At 33.4% G+C, this 25,988-nt stretch overlaps 1 protein-coding gene across 1 annotated transcript in view; it reads right to left on the reverse strand.

Annotated features, from left to right (window-relative positions):
* Nucleotides 1-3,314: 3,314 nt before the first annotated feature.
* LOC127863891 (uncharacterized) overlaps nucleotides 3,315-25,988 on the reverse strand; it is a 28,529-nt gene continuing 5,855 nt past the window's right edge. The window contains exons 6-14 of the mRNA XM_052403578.1: nucleotides 22,474-22,550; nucleotides 19,087-19,167; nucleotides 13,332-13,406; nucleotides 9,124-9,244; nucleotides 8,688-8,819; nucleotides 7,368-7,498; nucleotides 6,459-6,560; nucleotides 5,131-5,255; nucleotides 3,315-3,687 (exon numbers count right to left, since the gene is read on the reverse strand). Coding sequence (XP_052259538.1) covers nucleotides 3,651-3,687; nucleotides 5,131-5,255; nucleotides 6,459-6,560; nucleotides 7,368-7,498; nucleotides 8,688-8,819; nucleotides 9,124-9,244; nucleotides 13,332-13,406; nucleotides 19,087-19,167; nucleotides 22,474-22,550 — 881 coding nt within the window. The 3' untranslated portion in view covers nucleotides 3,315-3,650. The remainder of the gene's footprint in view (nucleotides 3,688-5,130; nucleotides 5,256-6,458; nucleotides 6,561-7,367; nucleotides 7,499-8,687; nucleotides 8,820-9,123; nucleotides 9,245-13,331; nucleotides 13,407-19,086; nucleotides 19,168-22,473; nucleotides 22,551-25,988) is intronic.

A 25,988-nucleotide genomic window follows, 5' to 3' on the forward strand; every position in this document is an offset into this window, starting at 1 on the left:
TTAATAGAACTATTATGGATTATCTTGTGACTGGGCCTCAAACTACAGGATGTGATGGCTAGATCTAGACGCCATCAAAATCTGCAGCGTCCATGAAAAAATAAGGCGAGTACAGCATTTTTCTGTTGATAATTTATGTTTAGAACAACTCTGTATCTTAATCTACATGTACATGTATGTTGATATCGACATCATTTTGTCATGAGCAATCGCCGCCATATTGGATTTTGATCATTTTCTTTGGAAAATAAAATGAATTATACTAAAGTAAAATCTTCTTTTCGCGGTCGTAATGTGTTAAAATTTGCACGCTGAGTAAATTGATTCGAGGCATATGTTGATATTTTTTCTCGTTTTTCAGTTTTTGTGTTTTCATTTTTTAAAGACTATTTTGCGTTCCAGAAAAAAATACATTCTATATCATTACGCATGGTTACATTCGTTAGATATAGATTTTAAGTGCTTTTAAGAATAAATAAAAATTATTGTTAAGGTTATTAGATCTATTTATGTTAAATGTCACGTTGAAAAAAAACAATGGGATAAATAGAATACTACGATTAGCGTTGAATAGAGAGAAGTTTATGTTGCTCGGCTCAAACACCGAAAGCGCTCGCCAAGGCTCGCGCTCCCGGTGTTCTTAGCCTCGCAACATAAATTTCTTTCTATTTAACGCTAACCTAGTATTCTCTTAATACAACTTAAATAATGATGACAATGCATGTGTTTAATTTTTGTGCACTGCGACCTACATACACATTACACAACATCTTAATTGTGAAAATTGCTTATTTGTGTCAATGTTTTACCTTTATCATATTATTTTGATCATGTACAATAAGGTGCATGCCATCTGCATACATTCCGATTAATGAAGTCTCTTAGTTCTGATGCGTGCAACTATGATAAAATCTACTTAAGGTTCATGGGAGGGATAAAATTCTTTAAAACTTTGATTTGGTTTTTCTTCATTCAATGTGGTACAATATAGTCAAACTTTATATCATTTTAAAGGTAAAGACGGATAGAATAACATAAAGACATTTTTGTCATTCAATATTGTTTTGCTTTATTCATATTTTTGTTTAAAACCAAAAGATTTGTACACTAATTTACAAAATCTCAATCTAAAGTTAGGAAGAATATGCACTACCGTAAGTTAAATAAATACAAAGCTTTATACATATACAAGGTCAAGTTAGCAACATTTCACAGAAAATTATTGTCAGAAAACAACAAATGAGTTATTATTCAGCTGCATTTTTTGGATAATTTTCCTAATCAAAATTCTAAAAATAACTAAACTGAACTACTTTTTAAAAATCCAGGTATGGTGGATTATAAGAGTCACCATTCTATTTCAAGGGCTTAACAATTTTGGAAAATTTTAAACAATCTCAAATTGAATGAAATTGCAGACGATAAATAAAATTGTAAATAAATATAAAGAAATAGGTTTGGCTGGTTAGAAATCATTGTGATAAAAGGAGATATTGCTCATCAATAACAAGATTTTATGAGTTTTGTGCAGACGACTCTAGAAATCAAAGTTTTACATAGAAATACACAGCTAGGTATCATCGTTTTTTCTTTCTTCCTTCCTGAACAACTACTGTTCTTGTACCGTTTTGAATAATGTGTTCCTTTTGGCAAACCGAATCTTTTATACATTTGTATATCGATTCCTTCTACCAATTTTGAAAGCGTGGCGCGCGCTGTGCTCCGTAGAACGAACGTGCATTACAAATCGGTCGAAATCACGTGAAGTAGTAAGAAAACCTGGTATGTGTATACACATACCTGAGAAAACACATCATTATTTTGACAGTTGGTCGCGACTAGTAAATCAACTGTTAACATTAATCAGGAAGAGATCGCGCTTAATAACAGAAATGATCACACAGAGATATAATCTTTTACCCCATTTCAAATATTTTCCAGCTGAAATATTTCCCACACACGTCTTTTTTTAGTGTATTTGTATTGTTTTTCTGGAGCCGAAGTGCATCTCACATAATATCCATCCGACTTCCGTTGTTTTCACTTTCGTTATTAAAACTTCGTTTAAAAGAATTATTTTTACATTAAGGTTGTTGAAGCGCATTATTATTATATATAATCAATAAAATAGTATACCGTGATGAATTGAACGGAGTTTCGTATCGATCTTTCTGTCAGTCTGTAAGCGTACTATTTTGTGCGCAATAATACAAGTACATGTGATTCGACAACAATTGTAAACACTGGCGAAATGCTTCTTACAAAGTTATTTTTTTGGAGTGTTTATGAGGTCTGATAATGCAGTTTGCACACATCAACGGAAAGATTACAATCCATTGCATATGTCATCGTCAACCGTTTGGAATGTCAATTAGGCGATAAGTGAGTTTTTAGCATGTGTTCGAGTTTTGATATTTCTAGATATATATTTTTTTTTTACTATTTAAGCGTAACTTGCCCTCATCAATATCGATATTATTAACTAGTTATATAATTTAACGCCGAAATACGTTGAATAAACATCATTCAGATTTTTGAAAATAATGTCTATTTTTGTGTTAAAATCGCTTTGTATTTTGAATGATTTTGTCGATGTTATGAGATTTTGCTGCACAAAATTGGTAGCAGTTTGAAGGAAAACCACCCTTTTAAGCAAATATGTAAACATTTTCAATGTGGCACTCTTCGTTTAGTCAAATTTGAGTTCAATGCTAGGGGGTCCCACATATTTCAATCTGAAGCCTCTATACATGAACCTTAAGATAAGATGTTCTGACCGAGTGTCATGAAGATTTGACTAAATCTGGTGTTTATACGCTTTTCCTTAAGTCTGACCTGGTATTTGACCTCACGTAACCCAGTTTCCAACTCCGCCAGGATATAATTGGGAGAAATGAATGAAGATCACACACTAAATGTGACTTCTGTAGTGTTAACAAGGAAAATATTGGCGATGCACGACAGACAAAAGTTGATACCAGAAGCTCACCATGGGCGCGTTGTAAGCAGATGTACTAAAGAGTAAATGGTTGTGAAATCGAGATTGTCTAATCACAATATGTCAAAAACATAATCATTTACTATTGGAAACTACGAGACATTTTGTCCGTTAATACTTTCGACAAGAGTATGTCACAAGCATTATATATATTTTACAAGAAGCAATATAGCACACTGGCGTGAAAAACGAACAAGTTGCGATGGATGACCTTATACTTAAAAAAACCTGTACCGTTTACTGAATGCATCTGTGAATATTTAGTTGGACATACTCTTGATGTCTAAATTCCAGAAAATTAATAACAACACATAAACGAGTTGACTGATTTTATTATGTTATGATTTCTTGATGTAATAATCAGATCTGTCAATAAATAGACAACACAAAAACAACAGACGGTCTTAAAACAAACATAACACATAAATTACAAATATTGGATAGAAAAACAATTCTTAAAAGAAAGATTTTGTGTGTTTACAAAATAAAATGTTTTCTCTATAAATGTTAATTATATTCTTTTTTTTAAATTATTTATCATCCAGTTTTTGTTAAGAATTAAAAACCAGTCAACTTTCCTTTTTATTGTTCACTTTTATTGCCAGAAGTCTGTCTCTCCTTTTTAAGGTGTTGAGGGATGTAGTTGCTCCATTTAAAATTGATTGTCATTCATCTGCTTTAACCAAAGCCTACAAAAGCAAAGTTTGATATATTTATATACATATGCATATATTGTAACAAAACAGAACAGAAATACAAGAGGGCCAAAATGGCCCTAGTTCGCTCACCTGAGAGGAGTCGGTTCATTCAATCTTTACCAAACGTCAAACTTGACCTAGATATTAGTTTAAACCTATTTATTTTAGCTCGATTGCATCGAAAGCCTCAGGCTTATATAAACGCTCTCGAGTCCGTTTCCTGGGCCTAGAACCAGTACTTGGTGTCTTTGGGGGGAGATCTAAAGAACGCTCCCACGGTGGGGATCGAACCCGTGACCTCCCGGTCGCTAGGCGGACACCATATCCATAACACCACGGCGACCTCTATATTGTCCAGACAAACATCCTGGTCAAGTTTCATCATTATTGAACCAAAACTCTGGCATATGTAGTGTTTTTGTTTTTGTAAGATTTGACCTGGCGACCTATATTATGAGTTGATCCCCCTTACCAAACATCAAACTTTGCTTACAAAAATAAATATTATGACCAAGATTCATAAAATCTTAAACAAAATTGTAGAGTGTTTACAAGGATTTTGTATAATATAATGAAAATTTGGACAATCAAAGGGCAATAATTATGGCATTAATTATGTGATATATATAAAACTAATCTTTGTACCAAGTTTCATGATGATTGAGCAAACAATGTGATTTCTAGAGTGTTCACAAGCTTTTTTTACTATATAAATATAAGAAAACTGCCCCCCCCCGGCAGCCATGTTATTCAACTGACCGAAACCATTTTCAAACTCTTTGAAATTAAATAATTGAAGATTATTTAAAACTGAAGGTAGATTGAGTTATGGTTATTAGTCACTGCACTTCTCCTACTTGCCATCAGTTTCAAGTAAATCCCTTCAATAGATTAAGAGTTTCGCTCCGAACAAGAATTTAGTTTGAAATTATATAAAGGGAGATAATTACAAAATAAGGTAGATAGAGTTATGGTTCTTGGTCACTGCACTTTTCCTGATTGACATTTGTTTATATTCTAAATTTAAAGTCAATCCATTTAATAGATTTGAAGATATGCTCTAGACAAAGTTTCGGACGGACGCACAAATGGATGGACTGACGGTAGGGACCAATTACAATATCTCTCGGATTTTTTTTCGGCGGGATAAAAATGATGGAGGCGATGTTGGTGTGTTGATAGTTTTCAAAAGAACTGCAAGCTTTAACACTTTTTAGGAATCATTTTTCATGTACATGTAGGCTGAAACACCTCAATTTGGGTTAACGATATCATTCTGCACTAGACTAAGTTTTGACCAATTCCATTAATTAATCAATATCAAGCATTATTAATATTATTTACGACATGTGTCATTTAGGTTTGACCTCGTACAAGCAGAAGGAAGAATAAAAGAACGCAAATAATATTGCTGTTATCTTTATGATGTGTTACCTGTTTAATTCATCCCACAAATCGTCAGCAGAAGGCCTTAGGACTTGGTCTGTTTCCAGACATTTGTCAATTATTTGTTCTAAGCCATCGCTGATGTCGATGCCTGAAGGTACCTCAACCTCACCCTGCAAATGCAGATAATAAATATTTAAATACTGTAATTTCCTTTGCCTACTAAATTTGTTCTAGGAAGTCACGTTAATGAACCTAATGTGTAAGTTTTGTCCTATCAACCTCTGTTATCCTTTCGGTAGAAGAACAATTCGTCTACGGAGTGTACAAAGTCATGTAACTTACATTTTTATACATTTTTACTTTTTTCCATTTTTGTGTTTAAGGTGACATACACAGACTGTTAAAATAATAAGTAAACCTTTTTGTAAAAATAAGGTTTTTACCACATTTTCGAAATTGACATTACAAACACATCTCATTTTCTGAATGTAAAAAGTAGCGTAACTGACATTTAGTTAAATTTTCAGGAGAAGCAAAATCTGTTTTATTAAAATAATAAAGTTTAAACATTTTTTTCGTATTCAAATTCTCTGATTAGTATTATAATAACACTTGAAAAATGAAACAAAACTCCAAATGGATACGTCTTTTTTTAAACAATAACAAGTTAAGAAAGGAGCAGTTACCGTAATTTCAACACTGAAATATTTTGAATGCAAAACATAACGTAAGTGCTCTTACTGTATTTCAGAAAATGTCGGAAAATATGCATTCCTGAACAATTTACAAAATGTCAGTTACCCTAGTTATTACATTCAGTAGACGAATTGTTTTCTCTCATTAATAATAAAACTTACAATCAATTTAGCTGAAGTATAAAAACGTCTAAGTGAATATATATATATATATATATATATATATATATATATATATATATATATATATATATATATATATATATATATATATATGAGTGGCTATAAGATCGATCGGAATGGCTGAGACTTTATATCATTGAACTAATTTGAAGAATACATGGTCACAAAAACATGATTTCACCGATTTAAATGATTGACAAGATGTTAATTTCCAATCAAGTTTGATTATTTTAAATTGAATTAAATTTCCAAGACTGTTTTTTTTTATCTTTTTCAACAAAATGTACCATTTTAGCAGGCATCATACTTCACTAGCAAAATAAATGCGAATAGTCAGATTGCACATATATTGTATGTCTTTTGGTTTTCCTCTGTATTTCATAAACATCACACTTTGCGTATGCAGACTTAGTTGATCTAAGTAGTTTATTAATGCTAATTTCACATGCCTATCTTATCACTTAAATAAAATCATGAAACTGCATAAAGTCCCACTTGTTTGTTTCTCCTTGGCCATTGTCCGCTCAGGGACTCTACCATACAACATCCAACAGAGTACACGTCGCTAGCCTTTGAACAGGGTTTTCCTTCAGATACCTACAAGTATTCAAAGGGTCATGAGTTATTTAAGGGCAGCGTGATCAGCAAATGAGATCAATTAACAACATGTCATAAGATGTTTCATGGACCTCAAGTTAATTTAAGGGATACCGTCTACTGAATGTATCATTTAAAATGATAATAGTTCACTATATGTGAATTATAAGATGAAGTTGGAACACATAAAAATGTTAAAATTGAAACTAGGGTTTGATTTCAGCGTGCAAGTCAAAAGAACCGAATATGAAATTTCAATGTTTAATAATCAAAATCAATAATACATAGTTTGTAGTATTTTATGATTTTGTTTGCAAAATATATTATGATAGGCATCTTTGTTTATTCTGATATAATCTCAGAAAATAATATATCATGAGGTATTCAACTATCTATCTTGACTCTGATCTATGGCTAAGGACATAATTTAAAGAGTCAAGGGTGCAAACCTGGCACGTGCCTAGGAAAGTACTTTCAGAAATGGACATTTAAGTCGATTTCATGTAATAAATTACCATGGTAATGGGCCGCATAATTTGTGGTGGCTGTGGTACTTATGATGTCAGTTTACTGTATATAAAGATTTGTTTATGTTCGTTCATACATGCGTATAGATGATACTTATCTAAAATACACTGATATACTGTATAAGCATTTGTTTATTTTCAGTTCTGACTGAACATTTCTGAGTACTGCTTAAAAAACCATGTGGTAGCCTCTTTGAAATAAATTCATTTTTCTGGTGTCTGTGAACGCAATCTATTCTTAAATCGTCCATTTTATCTCTTATAAGACACTACAACAAACCTCTGGTGCCATAAATTCTTTGGTCCCCCTACTGTGCTCATATCCTTCATCCAGGACACATGCATTTCCAAAGTCTGCAAGTTTTACCTCACACTGTTGTGGATAGACTCCTTTCAAAAGTATGTTGTCACCTGCAGAAAATATAAGAGGGTAAGAGGTTGAGCCAGGGAATATTTATGTACTCTTTATGAAATTCGTTAACTTATATCTTAGACTTTCAAAATAAAGAAAAACAGATAATTACCCCATTCCTTGGTTGCCATGTAAATTAAAAGATCAATATATGTTTAAGTATTGTGGTAGATGATTCAGAGCCATAATTAAGAAAGGCTTTAGGATACCTGGTGATTGTCAAACTTGGCCAAGATATTATGATGATCCTATTGCAATTGTTTGAGTTCAAGAGAAAAAAAAAGTACTTCAAGCAATTAGGTGGATCACTTTGCCGAGATATTATGAGGCCTTTAAGAAGATTAAGGACAAGTGTTAAATGTACTTGTTTGATTTGAATAAATACAAAATTAAACAGCTTTCTGTTAAGTAGTGTAGGAGGTGGTTAAAAATATACGTTTGTAATCAGACATGTATAAATGTGTTAGTTTTCATCTTACTGCTTCTCTTGCATTAATTAGAGAAAAAATTGGCAAACACTGTGAAGGGATTAGATTATTTAATTTTCACACCTGATTACGAAAAGGATATTTTAAAACTTAGTGTGATTCAAAGGCAGTTCAAAGGGAAACTTATTTAGCAATTTTCTTTTAATATACACACATAGATCTTTACATTATACAACCTACGCAAAATTTATTCTTTCCTCAAAAAGATTTGAAACCAACAACATGAATCAAATAAACTTTAAGATAGACTTTATACAAGCTATTGCACACACGTTTTTCATTGATGTAGTTTAAATACTATTGTGAATTATATTAAGAAGAGATGTAAGATTGATCTTAATGAGAAAGTTATTGTGTAGTGATCAGTGAAGTATGAAAACAGTGTGAAATATCTTAATCAAGCCGATGTCGATAGGATTATCACAACATTAGTGAAGGCATTGTTCAGTAATTTCGTGAAATTCCTGAAGAAAAAAAGTCCTTTCGTATTCCTAAGTGAATCAGTCATTTACAAAAATCCGGAATAATAAATTAATTTCCTGAAATTCCTAATATGGGAGGTTAACTACAAAATATATAATTCTCTCAGCTGTTTCTTAAGTTTTTATTTGTTTGTTTGTTGATTGATAAAGTCAAATGCCTACAGCCTGGTGATTTTTTAGAAATCTGAAATTTTCTGGAAATATGTATCTCTACAAACCCTTAAGGTCGCAGTGAATAATTCTTTTGCTATGGAGGTACACAAGGCCGTTGGAAACCTGAACAAAGTAGAATAAGACCTCGTCCTCAAACAATCCTCCATTTTTGGAAGCCAAAGTTGCCAGATCACCATCTGGAAAGTAATCGGCATTTTGGAACAATGGTCTCATGGTATAGGACACTGGTTTGGGGATTGGAATGTTATCGAGACACACAAAAAAGCAGGCAGAACATCTAACTTTTTACAGAACAAACATAGTATCTCTACAGGTTTATAAATGAATTGAGAAATATTACTGACTTAATTAATGAGTAGTGAACCACACATTTGTTATACTGAACCATCTTCTACTGCATTTTTACTTCAAATAATTTTAACTGTTACAGAATTATATGTCATATATCGTTGCTATAGGGTACACTTTTTACCATATTACCTGGAGCGAACTCCATTTTGAACTCGTGAAACTCGCGACAATGTCCCATGATTTTGACCACATTGGTGTGGTTAAGCTCCCGCATGATGTTGACTTCAGTTGAATTCTGCTCGAGAGCTTCCTAGACACAAAATGTTTGTGCATTACCTCAATGCAAACATATATTATTGAGCAGAACAGTCTTCCTCTTAACAATGACATTGGACTTGATTTAACTAGTCCCAAATGCACTTCCAGGCTTGGTATGATTGTAAGCTACTAATGTACACAATTTATATACAATACCTGCATAACAATTCAAGCTATTGAACATTTTCTCGATTTATAGACACAGTGACCTTGATCGTAATCTAACTTATCCTTGTAAGCTATATTAACACACCATTTCAGAATATTACCTACATCCAAACTCATGTTCTTGAGCAGAGACCATTTCCTTATAATATTAGTAAATGTGACCTTGACCATTACTCGAATGGTCCCAAATATAGAAATCAGAAACTTCGCTACAAAATGGCAATGCATTACCTCCTTTCAAATTCAATAGCACAAAATTTCAATGCATTACTTTCTTCCAAACTCAAATTATTCACGGAAACAATTTATCTGTTTTAAGAAAACGTGAACTTGACCTAAGGGTAGCCACAGGAAATCCCAACCTAGGTATACATGCAAGCTAACAACACCCAAATTTAAGTGCAATACCTTCATCCGATTTAAAGTAATCAAGCGTATGTATTTTTGTATATTTCAGTAACAGTACCTTGACCATCATCAGAAACGCCCAATATACAATCCCAAGCTATGTCGTCAAAAGAAGATTGCTATATGTTAAGTTCATAAAGATTGGTCAATATAAACCTATGTTATAAACTAGAAACCAACTGCTTGCTGTTTTGACATTTTTTAAAATAAAAGTGACCATGACCTGATAAGCCCCAGAAGCAAGATGATCATTTAAGTTTCCTGCACACAAAATGTGAGTTTAATAATTATGTCTATACTTAGGTTATTGAGCAACAACTATTTGCCTATTTTTCAATAGCAGTGACCTTGGCCCAATATACTCCTAATACAATCCCAGACTAGGTCTCCATGCAATCTTGTTATATCTAAAGTAACATCACGATTTATCAATGCCAACTTAAGATATTTACTGGAGGACACCTGTTTAACACTGCTCGCCTGACATACTTTAATCATATAATACGAGAGCATTACCAGTAAGCAACTTCAAAAATTGTAAACAACCACAGTCTTTTAAACTGATAATAAGTTTCTACTACATTACGTAAGGGTGGTATTGTAGAGTGTATGGATCAACAATACATTTTAAATAGTCTTTTATTTTATTTTTTTCAACAGGGGTCAATCTTTTAAAAATATCAACACATGTAAATAAAACAAAAAGCCAATGAAGTTTCACATGTTAAAACTGCTAATATTCATCTTCTTTTAGTTGTTACCAGTTACAACAATAATTTATAAAAGATGAAGCATTGCATCTGTATTACCCTCCATCTGAACGCACATAATGCTTCCTAAGAAAATCCATTTGTAATAGCAGTATTCACATTTGCATTTGTTTTTATCATTCATAAATATGTTATTCTATTTATAGAAACACTCACTAGACATTCCACTTTTGAAGAAATTGAGAACAAAACATAATACTGCCATCACTTACACCAATATTTGCAAGCTTGTAGGACCAATGATGATCACACAGATGCACATTCTAACAAAGAATGAGATAAAAAAAAGACACAAAAATGGACACCTAGCTACCAACCCATATGCATAACAAGTCCCCTCGTGTCAATATAAATCGATAATTTCATCGGCTTTGTAATACCAAGCACCCTAATCGGTTCGTAATGTGTACTCCTCTACGATAAATTGTGGACAGTTACTTTGGAGACTTGATGAAAACCTTGATGTTATCCCCGTGGAAAAAGTGCATTTCATCCATAATTCAATAATATCACCTTGCGTAAATAAATTTAAAAACAACACAAACAAGTTTTATCTTTTATCGTCTTTAATTAATTCTTGAAACAATAACTGTAACGTATACTAATTAAACAAAATGCGAATCACGTATAAGGGGGACATTTACGATGTTACTAAGCTATGCGCACCTGTCGCTTACATCATTCAAGATGGCGGACTATACAGACATTTAATTAAGACTCTCGCCAAAAATGGCGAATAATGATCGAATGATTAATGAAATGCCTGTGATAAGCAACGATACATAAAATGTTTTAGATACCAACAACATATTTATTGGTAATCTACTAAGTGGATGTATGTCACAGAAACGAGTGTTTGCAAATAGTAACCTGTAAGCAGCCGCGTAGTCAACATGTCAGCTAAGAATTGGTGTTTCACTGTAAACAATTATACTGAAGAAGACTATAACCAAATATTAGAAAGCGACAAGTATGAATATCTCATCATCGGAAAATAAGTTGGTAAAAAAGGAACCCCACATCTACAAGGGTATATACAATTAAAGAAAAGGGGCTTTATCACAGCCTTAAAGAAGATTAATAAACAGACTCATTGGATAATAGCCAAGGGAAATGCAAAACAAAATAGAGACTATTGTACCAAAGACAATAATTATGTTGAGCACGGCAATATCTCTCATCAAGGCAAAGTCAAATGCAATATGGTTGATGCGGTACTTGATACAGTGGCCGGCGAGTTATCACCCAAGGATATGCTGGATAAAGCATGGCACCGGATTCATCGTCAACAAGCGTAAGATTGGCGAATGTGCGGAAATGATCCTCAAGCATGACAACAAGCGACAGTGCATAGACTTCTACTCTAAACAACAACTACGTGCATGGCAACGTGAAGTACTTACCCTACTTGAAGAACAGGACCGCAGAAAGATCCTCTTTGTGGTGGACCCAGAAGGCAATGCAGGCAAGACGTTCCTAAGTGAATACCTACTCTCTACTAAGGACTGTATAAGATTTGAGAATGGAAAGTCTGCAGACATTAAATATGCATATAAGGGACAGCAATATATGTTCAGTTTACTCGCAAAGTTAAAACATCTGACAAGATTATCGTTAGAAAATGGGATAAGAAAAACATGGTTTCATTAATAAGTTAGTGGATCTGTGTTTAATCGGATTCATAAGCATATATTGGTTTAATATGTTTTCTCGTTCTGTACAGTTTACTGAAACAGCATGAAACTTAAATGGACATTGCTAGGTAAATGTATTAATACAATATTTATCTTATTAATATAATATTACTATTAAATGTAATTGCTTATATTTTTCCCACAACTGCCTCTCATTTGATTACCTGTTTCTCCCAAAACCAGGTATTCACTGAACATTTTTTCCCTTTTTTTGTCTTAAATGTGCGTTAAAATGCCTTTTTTAATGTTATGGGTCATGCACCTTTGCCCTCCTGTGAAAAACACTAAAAGACTTCAAAAAAGCTCCCAAAAAGGGTCAAACATCTGGTGCGACAATTTGCAAAAAACTCCGCAAATCTTCTCAAAATTGGAAACTATGAACATATTGTAGTCGTAGGTGTTACAATTCCTTGACATAACACCCGTTACATTGTTACGTGCATCATGTTTGTCATGGTCCATAGCTGTTTTAAATGGGATGTTATAAATGCATATACAGGTTGTTGTTATTAATGACACATGCAGGTGACTTCAAACTATCTTTGAGCTGATTTATAACATCAAGATAAAAAAAATAGATCACGCAAAAGCGCATCTGAACTGATATGCTCTGATATTCCTTTGTTTTATACAGCTACATTTATAATTTAGACATTATAAATCCTTCACACCGTCGAACAAATTCTTTGTTCGTAAATATGTGACCATGTCAAAATGTGTCGGTCTTCTAAATTAGAAAGTTTGGAAACAAGAAGAGAACTATAGCATCCCTTTACCACTTAGATACGTATCTTTACGAATGTGTAGTCCCTTAGAAAGTTATATATAATTAAAGACCTTTCTTACTAGATTTAAGTTTATAAGGCTTAATCTTCAAACCCAAGGTACTGTCAAACCCAAGGTACTGATGAGCAGCAAACTGCATACAATCTGAACAGACTGCAAGTCACCCGCAGGCTGTTCTAGTTTTATGCTGTTTGCTGATAGCCATTTTCACTTTGCTTTTGAGTGGAAAAAGGATGAATAAAAAAATACTTACTTTCAATGCATACGTTTCCTTTCCATCTACAACCTTGTAGACACTGCCGTTATTGCCCATTTTGATCAGGGATTTCTGTAGTTCAGAGAATCAAATCAAGATATTTATTGTCAAATGAAATAATTTGTATTTAAGGTGTTTAAGTTTATAATACAAATAAATGGTTTTTAGTTATTTTGAGTCTTACATGACTTAAAAAATATATTTGCAATTAAGATACAATCTTAAACACGTGCCAGAATTTTGTTTGTGAGCAAACCTTTTGCAAATTAACTAACCCAACTCCAGAACCTGTTTAATAAATAATGATAATGACAACAAATTAAGAACTTTACATCACTTGCTTTAAGATTAAAAACACAAATTGATATTTTCTAAATTGTCACGATAAAGGACAATTATTTATATTGCATGATGCCAATTGCCATTGCTAGTAATTTCAGCAAAACGAAACAAGAGGGCCTGGAAGATCCAAAGTCACTAAACTAGGATACAAAGGAACTGAACTGATGTTCTGTACAGCCCAAAATATCATTAGAACACATTTTCTGACCAAGTTTCATGAAGAGTGAACTATGAATGTAACATATAATGGTAGATGCTTGTTGAGTCGTGGGATCTTTTTGAGTCGTGGGTATGAAGATCGTGTCAAAATTGTTTGATGTAACAGCATGAAAATTACCCATGACTCAACAAGCATATAGCATATATAATGCTAACAAGATTAAATATAGCCATAAAAGGATAATTTTCCCGCTACCTGGCAGCGATGTTTTTCAACATTCCAAAACCATTTTTATTTTCATCTAAGATATCATAAAAAGAAATGTTCTGACCAAGTTTCTTGAAGATTCGAAAATAAATGTAAATTAGAGTTTTTACAATTTTTTACCAAAGCCATATAAGGAAAAATGCTCTGCCCCCCTTCCCCCCTGATGGCCACGTTTTTCAACCAACAAGAACCAATTTGCGAACTCATCCAAGATATCATTGTGACAAATCTTCTGACCAAGTTTCATTAAGATCGAACAATAAATGTGGCTTCTAGAGTGTTAACAAGGGTTCGCTATAGCCATACATAACCATATTAGGACAAATGCCCCATCCCCTGGCAGCCATGTTTTTCAAGCAAATGAAACCATTATTAAACTAGTCAAAAATATAATTGCACCAAATCCTCTGACAATAGATGTGACCTCTTCTGACCAAGTTTCATTAAGATCGAACCATAAATGTTGCTTCTAAATTGTTAACAAGGGTTTGCAACCATAAAAGGAAAAATGTCCCGCCCTCTGGTGGCCATGTTTTGTAACAGACCAGAACCATTTTCGAACTCATCCATTTAAGATAGCATGAGAACAAATCTTCTGGCAAAGATTGGACCATAAATGTGACTTAACAAGTTTTTACTATAGCCATAACAGGAAAAACACCCGGCCCGCTGGAGGAAATCTTTTTCGACCAACCTTAACCATTTTCGTACCCGTCCAAGATATAATTCAATTGGGATAAATCTTCTGACCACATTTCATGAATATCTTGCAATAAACGTGAACTCTAGAGTGTTTACAATATTTTACTATTGCCATATAAGGAAACATGTTATGCCTCATGGCGGCCATGCTTTACAAGCAACCTGAACTATTTTTGACCTCGTCCAAGACATCATTAGATCAAATATTCTGATCAAGGTTCATGATTATTGGACAATAAATGTGGCCTCTGGAGTGTTAACAAGGTTTTACTACAACCATATAAGGAAAAATGCCCCGCCCCATAGAGCAATGTTTTCAAACCAACCAGAACTATTTTTGAACTCATCGGAAATATCATTTATACAAATCTTCTGACCCAATTTCTTGAGTATCGAACAATAATTGTGGCTTCTAGAGTGTTAACAAGGTTTTACTATAGCCATAAAAGGAAAAATGCCCCGCCCCCTGGTGGCCATGTTTTCAACTAACCGGAACCAATTTCGACTTGTCCAAGATTTCATTGGCACAAATCTTCTGATGGGATAATGAATCTGGCATTTAGACTGTTAACAAGGCAAATGTTGACGCTGCACTTTGCACAGCGGACAAAAGGTGATCACAAAAGCTCACCATGAGCACATTGTGCTAACGTTCATCTATTTTTCTTTTTAAAGGTGTAGGGACCTATCTCAATTTAAATCACAAAGGAGGGAGGGGTGGAGTGGAGAGGGGTGTATAGTGTGGGGGTGAGGTCACATATTACATTATCTTCCAAAAATGCAAAAAAATGCAAAAACAAAATTATATTTTTTGGGGGAGGAGGGGGGGGGGGGGTGGAATTCTAGGGTGGGATGGTTTGACGGTATTTCAAAAATAAAATAATAAAAATAAATATTTGTGTTTTTTAACTATGTTTGAAAAAAACAAGAGATGTATTTGTCAGAAACACAATGCCCCCTATTGCATTGCTTTGAATTTTTTTTTCTTACCTTTGACCTTGAAGGATGACATTGACCTTGAACTTCAACCAATCAAAATGTGCAGCTTTATAAGAACGCCGCTTTAAATATATTTTTTTAACCTTTGATCTTGAAGGATGACCTTGACCTTGAACTTCAACCACTCAAAATGTGCAGCTTCATGATAACTCCGCTTTGAATTTTTTTTTTGACTTTTGACCTTGAAGGATGACCTTGACTTTAAATAATGACCTTGACCTTGAACTTCTACCACTCAAAATGTGCAGCTTCATGAGAATGTCGCTTTGATTTTTTTGTTGACCTTTGATTTTGTAGGATGACCCTGAACTTCCACCACTCAAAATGTGCAGCTTCATGAGAACGCCGCTTTCAATTAAAAAAAACAAGATGTGTTTGTGAAACACAATGTCCCCCTATATGATGTTTGACATTGTAGGATGACCTTGACCTTGTGAAGGATGACCTTGACCTTTCACCACTCAAAATGTGCAGCTCCATGAGATACACATGCATGCCAAATATCAAGTTGCTATCTTCAATATTGCAAAAGTAATCATAAAATAAGCGATTTGGGCCACATATATTTGACCTCTGACCTTGAAGGATGACCTTGACCTTTCACCACTCAAAATGTGCAGCTCCATGAGATGCACATGCATGCCAAATATCAAGTTGCTATCTTCAATATTGCAAAAGTATTCATGAAATGAGCGATTTTGGCCACATATAATTGACCTCTGACCTTGAAGGATGACCTTGACCTTTCACCACTCAAAATGTGCAGCTCCATAAGATACACATGCATGCCAAATATCAAGTTGCTATCTTCAATATTGCAAAAGTTTTCATAAAATGAGCGATTTTGGCCACATATATTTGACCTCTGACCTTGAAGGATGACCTTGACTGTGACCTTTCACCACTCAAAATATGCAGCTTCATGAGATACACATGCATGCCAAATATGAAGTTGCTATCTTCAATATAGTAAAAGTTATTGCAAAATGTTAAAGTTGGCGCAAACAGACAGACCAACAGACAGACCAACAGACAGGGCAAAAACAATATGTCCCCCACTACTATAGTTGGGGACATAAAAATTACCTTGAAGGATGACTTTGATCTTCAACTTCCACCACTCAAAATTTGCAGCTTCATGCTAACGCCGCTTTTCTTTTTTTTACCTTTGACCTTGAAGGATGACCTTGACCATGAAGGATGACCTTGACCTTGAACTTTCACTACTAAAAATGTGAAGCTTCATGATAACGCCCCTTTGATTTTTTTTTTTGACCTTTGACCTTGACAGATGACCTTGACCTTGAAGAATGACGTTGACCTTGAACTTCCACCACTGAAAATGTGCAGCTTAATGAGAACGCCGCTTTGAAATTAAAATTTTTTTTACCTTGAAGGATGACATTGACCTTTAACTTCCAACTCAAAATGTGCAGCTTCATAGTTACACTGCTTTGATTTTTTTTTGGACCTCTGACCTTGAAGGATGACCTTGACCTTGAAGGATGACCTTGAACTTCAACCACTCAAAATGTGCAGCTTCATGAGAACGCCGCTTTGAAATTAAAATTAATTTTTTTGACCTTTGACCTTGAAGGATGACCTTGACCTTAAAGAGTGACCTTGACCTTCCACTACTCAAAATGTGCAGCTTCATGAGAACGCCGCTTTGAAATTAAAAATAAATAAATTTGACCTTTAAGGATGACCTTGACCTTGAACTTCCACCACTCAAAATGTGTAGCTTAAAGATAAAATATCAAGTTGCTATCTTCAATATTAAAAAAGTAATGGCCAATGTTTAAGTTTTCGTACGGACAGACGCCATCTTTTTGACATTTGACCTTGAAGGATGACTTTGACCTTCCCCTTTCACCACTCGAAATGTTCAGCTCCATGAGATACACATGCATGCCAAATATCAAGTTGCTATCTTCAATATTGAAAAAGTTATGGCCACTGTAATAGTTTTCGGATGGACAGACACCATAAATTTGACATTTGACCTTAAAGGATGACCTTCACCTTCACCTTTTACCACTCAAAATGTGCAGCTCCATGAGATACACATGCATGCTAAATATCAAGTTGCTATTTTTAAAAAAGAAAAAGTTATGGCCAATGTCAATTTTTTTCCGGACAGACAGACTGACTGACATACTAACGGACAGTTCAACAGCTATATGCCACCCTACCGGGGGCATAAACATTATTTTTGGGGGGTGGGGTGGGGGGGGGGGTATAGTATGAGGGAGTGGTGGTCATTTATTAGATATTCTTTAATTAAAAGATGAATAAATAATTTGGGGGATTCGGGGGGGATTCAGAGGGGGGCATGGGGATGGTTTGGGTGGAGTCTATTGTGGTATGTCAGGTAAGAGTTGTTTTGTCAAAGTATCAATCGAATCTAATCATAAATAAAGAAGTTATGGCAATTTTAGCAAAATTTAATAATTTGGCCTTGAGAGTCAAGGTCATCTAAAAATCAAGGTAAAATTCAACAGTAACCTCATGATAGCATGAAAGTATTTGAAATTTAAAAGCAATAGCCTTGATACTTTAGAAGTAAAGTGGATCTTAACACAAAATGTAACCATATATTCAAAGTAACTAAGTCAAAAAAGGACCATAATTCCGTAGAAATGACAACCAGAGTTATGCAACTTGTCATTTACTGTTCCCTTATGATAGTTTGCGAGTGTTCAAAGTATGAAAGCAAAACCTATGATACTTTAGGGGTAAAGTGGACCAATACACAAAACTTAACCAAATTTTCAAGTATAAAGTGCCCATAATTCCGTCAAAAGGCCAGTCAGAGTTACATTACTTTGCCTGCACAGTCCCCTTATGATAGTTAGTAAGTGCTGCAAGTATGAAAGCAATAGCTTTGATACTTAAGGAATAAAATGGACCTAAACACAAAACTTAACCAAAATTTTCTATTTTCTAAGTATAAAAAGGGCACATAATTCTGTCAAAATGCAAGCCAGAATTATCTAACTTTGCCTGCCCAGTCCCCTCATGATAGTAAGTAAGTGTACTAAGTTTGAATGCAATAACATTGATACTTTATGAGAAAAGTGGACCTTAACGCAAAATTTAACCGGACGCAGACGCCAAGGGGATGACGATGGCTATTTAAAAAAAAAAATAGATGAGCTAAATTGGGATTTAACTCTTAAACTATAAGTAGCATATGAACATGCTCAAAAATATAACACATGTTGAACATAAATTATACTCATAATGGTTAGTTGCAGTGCACCTCAAAGGGTTACCTACTGTAAGTTGAGGCGTCCTTTCATTTGAGAGAGTAGGCTGCCAAAAATCATCTTCAAAGGCTTTCATCTCTGTGGAATCACCCTGCAAGATATTACCCTATCAGTTTAAAGCATATAGCCTTTAGATGAGTTTCACTTTTCATAATCACATTTAATACCTATTTGAAACAACAGTATATATTGTTTTTTTAACATTCACCAGTTGCAAATATTTTATGCAAAACCTCACTTTGCACTCATGCATATAAAAAAGTTTTTTTTATGTTATGATACCTGATATAAGTTTTTGTGCAACTGCAATATTGATCAGATGTATATAAATTTTCATTTAAAATAAGTGTATTCAGTGCTTGTTGAGTCATGGCATGATATATTTTCTTGGACAGACGGACGTAAAAAACGATGGAAAACAAGAAATGTGACAGTGTTTGTCAGAAACACTATGTACCCTACTGCGCTGCTTTGAAGCTATATATTTGATCTTTGACCTTGAATGATGACCTTGACCTTTCACCACAAAAAATGTGCAACTCCATGAGATACACATGTATGGCAAATGTTAAAGTTTGACGCAAACACACAAACAAACCAACAGACAGGGCAAAAACAATATGTCCCCCACTATATGTATAGTGGTGGGGGACATAAACAGCAGGCAAACATAATCTGCTCTTGTGGGACATCGCAAGTGAACTAATAAGATATTTCTATTATTATTATTGTACAGAATTATATCGTTATGATATAAAAATTCAAATGTGTCTGAAATTGCTAAAAAAAATAAATATACTTCCAGATATTAAAAGTGACATGGACTGTTAATGTGTAATGTTAAAATAGTAACTTAGTTTCAACATAAACAAGATGCTGGTGATGTGAATGGTAATGTGAATATTCTGAATGTTAAATGGATTTATTCAAGCTATTTACTATGTAGCATTGATGTCTATTTGAGTTTGCAAAGAATGTTGACCTTCTGAATTTGTCCACAAAAAGGTCAACGTCAAGATTGAAATTATGTCATTCGATGTGGGTGTGTTAACCATTTCCCAACTCCGACAGAAGCAAAGTGAAAATGGCTATATGCAAACAGCATAAAACAAAAACAGCCTGTGAGTAACTGGCAGTCTGTTCAGATTTTAAGCTGTTTGCCGCTCATTAATATCTAAGGGTTGGAAATGAAGCCTTTAAAACTTGAATTTGTTAAGAAAGGTCTTAAAATAAATTTAACTTTCTAAGGGACTAACTTGTTGCAAGTATGAAATCTTGGTATGAAGCATTATTGAATAAGTCAAAGACCAAACATAGATCAATGTGAAGGTCAAACAGAGGTTACGGCGATGTGGATGCTTTGATAGTAAGACAGTTTGTATAAAAACATTATTGATAGTATATGTAACATGTGATTTAGGGTTAAACTCAAACAGAAAAGCTTCTCACTGTATGTCTCCTGACAACCGTCAATGCTTGGGGAATTGACAATTTATGTTTTATCATTTGGATTACATAGAGTTTTGATATACAATAACAGATAACACAAATCTAAATTATTTGTAAATACCTATAAATAGTTTTTTAATTGCAAGCTTGGTTTGCATGGAAGCTTCTTACACAGAAAATCAGATTGCAATACCTGTATACATACTTAGGTTTTAAAGCAAACACCATTTTTTTACATTTTACGTAACAGTGACATAGATATTGACCCATCTGGTCCCAGATGTAATCCAATGTTAGTTATTCGTGTACATGTAGGCTACCTACAAGAGAAGAATAAAGTTATTGCTATACAACCAACAAAAGCAATTTCCTTTTAATCCACACAGATGGCAATTTTGCCATTTTTAAATAAAACAAGATGTGTTTGTGAAACACTATGTCCCCCCATATATTTGACCTTTAACCTTGAAGGATGACCTTGACCTTTCACTACTCAAAATGTGCAGCTCCATGAGATACACATGCATGCAAATTATCAAGTTGCTATCTTCAATATTGCAAAAGTGTATATTAAATGAGCGATTTTGACCCATACATTTGACCTTTGACCTTGAAGGATGGCCTTGACCTTTCACCACTCAAAATGTGCAGCTCCATGAGAAACACATGCATGCCAAATATGAAGTTGCTATCTTCAATATTGCAAAAGTTAAAGCAAATGTTAAAGTTTGACGCAAACCAACAAACCAACAAACAAACCAATAGACAGGGCAAAAATAATATGTCCCCAACTATATATATGTCCCCCTACCGGGGGCATAACAATATCAGACCCACTTAAAATTGGTTTGTTTTGACAAGCTCCTTTATTGACAAACATGACCTCTGAAACCTTGAAATTGATTGCATCTAGGCCAAGTTATTCAAAATCCATAAATATATATGGGAAAGTTTTGATTGAAAATAAAGAAATGCATTCCAAAATTTAACATATTCTTAAACTATTTGAAATTAAAGATACAAACAGAAGAAGAAATTGCCCTTATTAAAAACAAAATTGAAACACACAAACAAAAATGGATCCACATCAACCAATATTTTTCAAGTAAGAATTAATATTCATATACAGTTTTTTTTTCAAATGACAATGCCCATACAATTACTAAACTATCGTTGTCGTATTTGTTCTCCTTTTCGTTTTGTTCTTTATCAACTTTATTTATAATTATAAAGTACAGAAACACAGGATGGAAGAATTACTATTGTTTCTATATTTATCCATAATACATACTGTTAAACATATTTGATGTGTGTATGAGAGTGTGCGTGACGTGAGTGTACGTGAAATTGTGTGTGTTTATGAACATATGTATATTATATTTATCTATAATACATACCGATAAACATGTAATAGAATATATGATGCGTGTGAAAGAGTGTGCATGATGTGAGTGTGTGCGGGATTGTTTTGTGTTAATGAACATAGGTGAGAAAAGAAGTATACTTATTATAAGAGAAATGCATAATTCTAATATGTTTTTATATATATATAATGTTCATTTACTTTCGTTTTTTTTTCTTGTCTATGTATGTGTGCATGTATGTTTTTGCGTATATGTGCATGCGTGTTGTTAGGTACTTTATGAAAATGTTAAACCACTCATTTGTGTACATTTCTACTTTGTGTAATTGATGAATTCATAAGAGTGCATTAATAAATGAGAAAAAAAGAGAAATACTTGTGGAATTTTCAAAGTTTTATGGCCAAAATTGACCTTTAACCCATATGATTGACTTTGTCCTATAAAGCAGGTTGACTGGTCATAGACATGTCATTACAATGTTTTTCACTTGTTCAAAGCATTTCACGTAAATGGTGATTCCAGAATACCTCCATTACTTGGTAATTGAAGTTTAATGACTTTAACCTGCCTATAATAATACAAACCTGAGTGCACAAGTCACAAGCATATGTGATTTGTTTCGGATCCTCTGTTAATTGTGGGGACAGGAGGTTTGGTTTATCTAGAAAACAAAGAATTAAAAGAAAAGTTATACACTATGCATAATGATTTAAGCATTATGTTGAACCAGTGTTATATTTCATAATACATAATCAGGTCCTATGGATTGGAAAAAATTGTTATTTTGACTAAAAATGGGAAATAAGTGTCCTTGTGTTTCCTTTCCTAACAAACACTTAGAATTGAGAATAAAAGTCTTTTAAATATAATATTTATTTACGACAAATTTATAGAGCTAGATGGCGAAATGAACAAAATGATTAAATAAAAAAAGAGCTTTCTTTGGAAACATATAATTGAGGATTTTTGCAGTCATTTGGGAAAAAGATAAACTTTTTGAGTTTGGGAACTATAATGAACCTTACAAAACACTGCGAACACAATTTCTATAGAATGTACATCATGTATATGCACTCTTACATTAAATGTTTACCCTCTAGTTAGGACTTTTCCAACTAAGATTGGGCTTAAAAGAAACCTGTCTGTCGGAAACTTGTACAGCAGATTGTCACTAATGCTTGTAATTATTTAACAAGCAGCGCCATGCACATGTTTGACCTTTAATGTGACTTAGACCCTTGACATGCTTTCTTCATATGGTGAGCAGTTTTGGTGAATTAACCTTTAAAATTGCAAGATGAATAAAAAATTTTAATACCACACATATTGTTATTTGCCAAAGTTGGATGCTTAACTTTGTCAGTTTCATTTCGGACCTGACCTTTGGTGTCTAATTATGACTTTGACCTATAACTATGGCGATGGTAGTAACATGTCTTCTCCACAAGGTTAACATTACTGGCAAATTACTTTTAATTTAAAGGTAACATTTATTAAGCAATCTGTTGTTTAGCAAAATTAAACTGTTCACCTTGACCTTTAAGGCAAGGAGACAAAGTGTTACCACACATAATCTCCTCAGTGTGAGCATTTGTGGTAAGTTTTTTTTTTCCAATACTGAATGATAAAGTAACAGTATATGAAAGCTGTTTACACCTAAATTTATAGTTTAACCTCTGATTGTGACTTTGAACACTGAATAATAAAGAGAGGCAGGTGCTACAAGCAAAGAGGGGGTAAATGTGTTGTCAGTCATTTCAAAATTCCATGATGAATGAAAGCATTATTGTCCAAGTGAGCTCTGATTCACACATTTCACTCTTGAAAGCATTTGGACTGAAACACCAATTAGCTTTTAGCGCAAATAGGAAGCATTTTTTATCGTTTAGATTTACTTTGTGCACTCTTTATGGACCTAACAATGATTCTCCTTTGTTCTATAGTAAACTTTTCAATATAAATGAGACCATAGGAAACGATTCATATGTATTATGTGGAGACTTCAATTTTATACTTGATGTGAATATTGATTATGCCGACTATAAAACTTTTAATAATAAGAAGAAGTCAAGGGAATTATTATCTTCTGTTATCAGTGATAAAAATCTAATAGACACTTTTAGGGTCATAAACGGTAATGCAAAATGTTTTACTTGGCGAAAGCCTAATTCCGTCCAACAAGGCAGACTAGACTTCTTTTTAACTACTTATGATTTTCATCAGTTTATGCGGAAATCGGACATACACGCAAGCTACAGATCAGACCACTCCTTGAAATTAAACTTTAGCAAAATAGAACATGGAAAAGGCCTGTGGAAATTTAATAACTCATAACTTTATGACCAAGAATATCTTAATTGCATAAAGCAAAAAATTGAAGAAGTTAAGCAGCAATATGCATTACCTGTTTATAATACTGAACTTCTTAATACTATAGATAATGACTTAATACAGTTTAATATCAATGATCAACTGTTTCTAGAAATTTTATTGATGGAAATCAGAGGTAAAAGCATATCATATTAAAGCATCAAATCGAAAAAGAGAAAAGAGAGGGAAGATCTTATTTTAAAAGCAATTGAAGACATTGAAAGAAATTTAACGAATGATTACATTGAAGAACTCAATACTTTGCATCAAAAACTTTTTTAAATTCGGAACATGAAATTGAAAAGGGCTTTTATTAGAGCAAAGGCGAAATGGATTTATGAAGGTGAAAAACCCTCGAATGACTTTTGTAACTTAGAATCTCAATATGCTACTAGTAAAAACATCCCTTTTATTGAAAACGATCAAAGGTCAACAGCTACTAGGTACTTGACAATCAAAGTATTTTAAAAGAAGCAGCCCGATTCTACAAAAAAACTGTATACAAGTCCATTTTCAATGACTCGTACAATGTACATGATGACCTTAAAGACATAAACACTACTAAATTAAGCACTGCACAATCTCAATCATTGGAAGGATCACTAACACTTAAGGAAATATCAGTCACTTTAAAAATATGAAACATGAAAAAAGCCCTAGATCAGATGGTTTCACCGCATAATTTTTAAAAGTCTTTTGGAAAGATCTAGGTCATTTTATTGTTAGAAGCCTTAATTATGGTTTTACCTCTGAAACCATGTCAGTTACTCAAAAACAAAATATAATCACACGTATACCTAAAGATAATAAATCCAGACATTTTCTGAAAAACCTAAGGCCACTAACGCTTTTAAATGTCGTTTACAAGCTCGCATCTGGGACTATTGCAAATAGACTAAAAACTGTCCTTGACACTCTTATTTCTAAAGATCAGACAGGATATATTAAAGGTAGATATATTGGTGAGAATACCAGACTTTTATATGACATCATGAAATATACAGAAGATAATAATATCCCTGGACTCTTGATGACCATTGACTTTGAAAAGGCATTCGATGCCCTTATTTTACAACCACAATTTCAAGACAGGTATGCATTTTATATATATAATAAAATATGTATGACAGGGAAATAAGATATGTAAAGGACCTAGTATACACTTTTGGAGAATTTTTAAAACAATTTGTATAAGAAAATCTGATTGGTGCTAAAATGGACTTCTTATTTTATGAAGGCTTAATCAGAACCGTGAAGGCATTTTTCTAATTATCAGGATTTTCAGTTATAAAAAAGCCCAGTATACAATGTGCATATATCGTTTTACTTAAATAACATAGTATTGGGTCATAATCAAAATAAACTTGTTTATAAATGCTTTAGCTATAATACAGATGTACCCACTTATAAATGCTTTAGCTATAATACAGATGTACCCACTTATAAATGCTTTAGCTATAATACAGATGTACCCACTTATAAATGCTTTAGCTATAATACAGATGTACCCACTTATAAATGCTTTAGCTATAATACAGATGTACCCACTTATAAATGCTTTAGCTATAATACAGATGTACCCACTTATAAATGCTTTAGCTAAAATACAGATGTACCCACTTATAAATGCTTTAGCTATAATACAGATGTACCCACTTATAAATGCTTTAGCTATAATACAGATGTACCCACTTATAAATGCTTTAGCTATAATACAGATGTACCCACT

Source organism: Dreissena polymorpha, unplaced genomic scaffold (genome assembly GCF_020536995.1).
Source record: "Dreissena polymorpha isolate Duluth1 unplaced genomic scaffold, UMN_Dpol_1.0 chrUn055, whole genome shotgun sequence".
Classification (NCBI taxonomy): domain Eukaryota; kingdom Metazoa; phylum Mollusca; class Bivalvia; order Myida; family Dreissenidae; genus Dreissena; species Dreissena polymorpha.